The sequence below is a fragment of the Protopterus annectens genome, chromosome 4.part1, assembly GCF_019279795.1.
Source record: "Protopterus annectens isolate FY-2018-M chromosome 4.part1, PAN1.0, whole genome shotgun sequence".
NCBI lineage: Eukaryota > Metazoa > Chordata > Ceratodontiformes > Protopteridae > Protopterus > Protopterus annectens.
The window spans coordinates 134,615,612-134,620,773 of record NC_056734.1 but is presented as its reverse complement, the minus strand read 5'-3'; the positions used below and the strand labels follow the sequence as shown (position 1 = coordinate 134,620,773).

At 39.0% G+C, this 5,162-nt stretch overlaps 1 protein-coding gene across 1 annotated transcript; it reads right to left on the bottom strand.

Annotated features, from left to right (window-relative positions):
- Window positions 1-285: 285 nt before the first annotated feature.
- FOXL2 (forkhead box L2) lies at window positions 286-2,513 on the bottom strand. The gene has a single exon (XM_044070034.1). The coding sequence runs from the start codon at window positions 2,205-2,207 to the stop codon at window positions 1,293-1,295; it is 915 nt and encodes a 304-aa protein (XP_043925969.1). The 5' UTR covers window positions 2,208-2,513; the 3' UTR covers window positions 286-1,292.
- Window positions 2,514-5,162: the final 2,649 nt, after the last annotated feature.

The window sequence follows — 5,162 nt, the reverse complement described above, 5'->3', positions numbered from 1 at the left end:
AAGCTTATGAGAGAAATGTTTAAAATTTGTCTCTATTTCGGAGGTTTTGTTCACCCATTATTTTTGGCTTTGTCCAGAATTTTTGTGCTCAGAGGTTAAGAGGTATGCATATTTTAGGGAACAAATAATGAGTGCTGAATGCTAAACCCAAAACAAGATACGAGATACACACATACATTGCACCGCCGCAGATGGTCTCAGTATCAGCTTTTTGTATAACACTTCCCTTTATAAGCACATCTCCTTACGAAAAACACTTTAAAGAATATGACAAGAGCCAGAAGAGTGAACCAAGGCAATCGCTGGTGTGCTAAAGACAATTTATTACGGAGTTAAAACTAGAAAATACAGCAAAAGTGCTATAGTTTACTCTAGTTGGTCCTGGTCTGCAATGTAAAGATATCTTACCTACAATATGATATAATTATTCATAACAGAAATTTCACTTGGACCCATTAACACTAAAATAAATTCACAAATCACAGTCTAAATCACAAACACTTCATAATGAAGTAAATTGGGTAGGGAAACTTCCTTGTATGGATCAAGTTTAAGTGTTCCTTTGGTTTAAATAAATCCTTATCTTTTTCAGAAACACACTGGAGATGTCAGCTCGTGTTTGCATCAGCGTAACTGCATTTACTACGTACTACACATGGCAATTATGATGGCTATTGCAAAAATATTCTGTTTTCAGCTGCATTTAATTTAAGGGGCAGTCTGAATCATCTAATATGTAAACCTGTTACTACATAGACCGTGGATGTTAAAATGAATGTGTGTGATTGATAGACCTTCTTATACGTATGTTGACATTTTACCTGGCAAAGTCCGTTGTAGTCTGCAATATTTAAGTGCAATAACATCCCTAGTATGTACCAAACATGCCGGGCACATGTCACACTAAATAGGACCCTAAATAATTTACTTTGTCTTCCACTTTGTCTGCTTGGCACATTAGCATGGCTTGATCGTTGTTAGTCAGTTTAGCCCTTAAAGTAGTAAAAATATATATATATAACATGTAACTCCGTGGTTCCCGTTTCACAACAAGATATTTTCAAGTCATAAAATTAAAAATATAAGCAGTCAGCATTTTCAGACAACATAATTTGCTGTCCAGTCTGCAAAAGCTTTCAAAGAAGTTCTGTTGCAGCTCTAAGGAGGACATTTTCAGCACTAATGTACTATCTTCAGTTCAGTGGCGGGATGCAACCTTCTAAAGGTAACGTGTATTTTGGCACACTGGAAATCAAAGATCCATTCATTGATATATTGCTCAGTGATAATCGCTAAATGTCTAGTCTTGGATGCAAGGCGCTGTGTTTGGTTTCGTGATCCCAGTAGGAGCAATGCATCATAGAAAGCTCGGGTTGGTGGGCACAGGCAAACTGTAGACCTGCCCCATTTGCCGAAGGAGTGGATGGAGGTGCTGTCGGAACAGAACTTAGCTGTTGTGGGTGATGAGCGTGGGGATGATGATGGTGGCTCATGCCATTGTAAGAGTTCACCATGCTAGGTAAAGCCATGGTCTGGACCCTAGAATAAGGATTGTAAGATGTGGGTGCGGACAGTCCCTTCACATTAACTGGGCTGATATTGCCACTTGCCATCTGACAAGAGGCATAAGGCATGGGTGCAGACGGCTGTCCAATAGACCAAGAATTGTTCATGAAACTCGACTGTAAATATTTTGGAGGTGAAAGGTAACCATAACTGTCCCCAGAGAAGAGAGTCTTCCCAGCTTGGAAATGGGCGGGAGGGGGTCTGAAAGGTCTCTTCATTCTCCGTCTTCTCCTATAATTCCCCTTTTCGAACATATCTTCGCACGTTGGATCAAGGGTCCAGTAGTTTCCCTTTCTTTCTCCCCCGCCCTCCCTTGGCACTTTGATGAAGCATTCATTTAAACTGAGGTTGTGGCGGATGCTGTTCTGCCAGCCTTTTTTGTTTTTCTCGTAAAATGGGAACTTGCTGATTATGTACTGATATATCCCAGACAGAGTGAGTCTTTTCTCCGGACTTTCTCTGATAGCCATCGCGATTAGAGCAACGTAAGAATATGGGGGTTTCTGTGAAGGGTCTGGCTTCTCTGTAGTCTTCTCCTGACTCCCGTCATCTTTTGAACACTCATTTTCTTTGCTGGTATTATTATCATGGACCAGCAATGCCACTGTGCTGTCTTCAGGGTCGTGGTAAGTGGCCATCATTTTTACAAAAGATGTTGCTTTTTATTATTCACGCCTTCTTACACCAGTGCTGGTTCCGGCTGAATATATTGCTCGGGTTCTTCAGGAACTGGCTGCACCCTTTAGCAGACTCTTAGAAGGAACAGTTGCACTAGGTAATTGAAGTCCGTGGGTTTCACTACAACGCAGAGCAACGTGTTCCTCACATCTGAATAGTAAACGTCAAATGGAGAGAAGTGCCCCTAAATCTGGCACCCACTCCTGGTTTCATCCAAAACAGGCAACTTCTTCTCAACTTGACCAGTCTCGGATATTTGAAGCTCTTTTCCTTGCTCTCTCCTGATTTGTAACTGCATTGGTTCCGCTTCCGTCATTGGCTGCTTCCCCTACAAACGAGGGGCCAGCTGCAAATTCCTCTTTTTCTTTCTTCTTTTTTTCCCTGAGTCCTCCGTCACTTCTAATAGGATCCTGGTCTTGGAAATTAATCACAGCCATGCCTCCCAGCTCGCAAACGTGTGCGACAAACCTGACATTAAAGTGGGCATATTTCTAAGCTGTTATGCATTTCTTGACAGTTGGTTCTGTCAACATTAACATTGTGGATGCTAGTGAATGGTAAATCTAAGTTCTAACAAAAAAGTGCTTGTGGAGACATGCAGAAGTATGTCATACAACAAATACTAATACAATTTACAGTTACATCTTAACTTATGTTTTGCTTCAAACTTACTGTTTTTCAAGTCTTAAAAGCGAACGAATTTACAATTGCCAGTATTATCTAGATGTATATTTTCGCTCATTGTTATTACAATAAACGTACCTTGTGGTGATAAGTGAGAATAAAATAGTAACCCTTTAAAATGAACGCATGTCTGATGCAGACATGTCAAAGTTGCCACACACACGTGCGCACACGCACTCCATGTGCTAATCCTCCTTAGATGTTTAGGGAGTAAGCACACTACTGCATCTTAAGAAACAAGTGCTTATTTTCAACAAATTCTACAATTTCCTCACCACTCAAAGGGCCAGGAAGAGCAATTACATGTTTGATCATTACACATTTGTTTTTTTTTTTTTTTGTAATTTGGAACTGTTACTGCTGGATTTTTGTCTACAAATAAAACAAATTAAGCTGTTGGAGACAGTAAATGCATTATGTAAGCGATTGCAATTTCTACTATTTTTTTCTGAAACGAAAATAATAATGCGCTACACATATTATTGTATTTGTCAGACTAACTTCATACTGCACTTAAGTAGATTTAAATGCCACACAACTGCGTATTTGGTGGACTAGACAGACACTAATGATGCAATTATTCTGGATATTGAAATGGCATATTCATTGTGTATTCCTATATCTTATAGAAAAAAAAACGAGTTTTACTCAAGAATATCTTGTTTCTTAACACACGCTATATATAACTGTCTGCCAGTTTATTTGCAATGGGTGGAATCTGAGGTCATGCGTCTCAAAGCTCCCCATAACAGCACTTTATTCCCGACCACACACTCAAAGGGAATTAGCTTGACTTTTTAAATGATGCATCTATACACGCTCCATTTATGAAATATTTTATTTGCAGCGTTACGTATCTAGCTCCAGAAAAAGGGAAACACAATATATTTACAACTAGTGGCATATTGTTAAATGTAGTGTCCTTATTTTAGTAGATGTGCATCCTTGTACCGATTTGTTCTTGTTTGAATTAGCATGCAAGCACATAGTTTAAACGTTAGGGACTGCAAATGCCCTTTTTGCAAGGACTAACTGAAGTGAAGGCGAGATCCAGCATTCTTTAAAGCCATTAGTCTCCCTCTTTTAAGCAGCAACACCCTGTCTGTGTATAAGCGCTTAATGTTCTTTAGGGTTTGGGGTATCAGTTTCTTCATACCACCCATGCTAGGCCCTGATGCTGGTTCTCCCTGGAAGGCATTTCCGTAACCGGCTGCAGAGGCTAAGCAGGTGTAACAGCATTGTTTTGTGTGTCATCACCTCCTCCGGATTCCACATTCTCATTTTTCAGTCCCAAGGCAGGCAAGTACAGCGCTCATTTATTTAAAGGGGCCCTCTGAAGAGAAAACTCTTCGATGTTGCTCCCAGTATTCAGCAGTACTTGTGGACTGGACTCTTACCGAACCACAACTGTAAAGCTAAAACATTAAAAAGAAACGTTGGCTGCCCAGGGCTTATTTGTGTGTTTCAGTATAATAAAGCTATTCGTGATCTGCATAACTTAAATCAAAGCTGCAATTTAGAGCATACTGAATTTTTCAATTTCTGCCTGTAAACAGAATAAATATGCGTTGCACAGCTATTGTGAAAATTTTCCATCAGGAATTCAACAAATGTATTTGTTTACCAAAACTTTTATGTTACAAGTAACAGATTTCATATAAAATATACATCGGGACATTTTTTTTATTAAGGATGTGCGTGTCATAGTATTATGAACTGTCATTCATGGAAAAGGCCTTCATATAAAATTGATGCAGTAGAAATAAAACGATTTTAATTACATTCTAGTACTTTTTATGCAAAATGTTCTCATTAGCCCAGTTTCTTACCAGCTGTTGGAGTTTTGAAACATTGTTTTCCAAAGTCAGCATTCTTTAAAAGTAGGAAATGTCCAACAGCAAAAATCTGTAACTTGGGAAATGACCACCCGCTGCTTAAGAGAATATGGATTAAAGAGCTCTAGACTAAATGTAGGGAAGCAGGGAATGACAAATGTGCCCTTTGGTTAGTGTAGCTGGAGAAACGACATATAAATATATTACAATTCCTTCAAAATGTTTTTGCTAAGAGGAGACAGTGCGGGATCAAAAATTTAATTTAAGCCAATTTTGTGTTGTCTTGTAGGCTTATCTAAAATGAAATGAAAGCTCTGCTGTTATGCACACTGAACCGAGTATATTCGTAACTGTTTGCCTAATACGTTTTAAGCACAATGTGTTATTTATTTCTCCCAT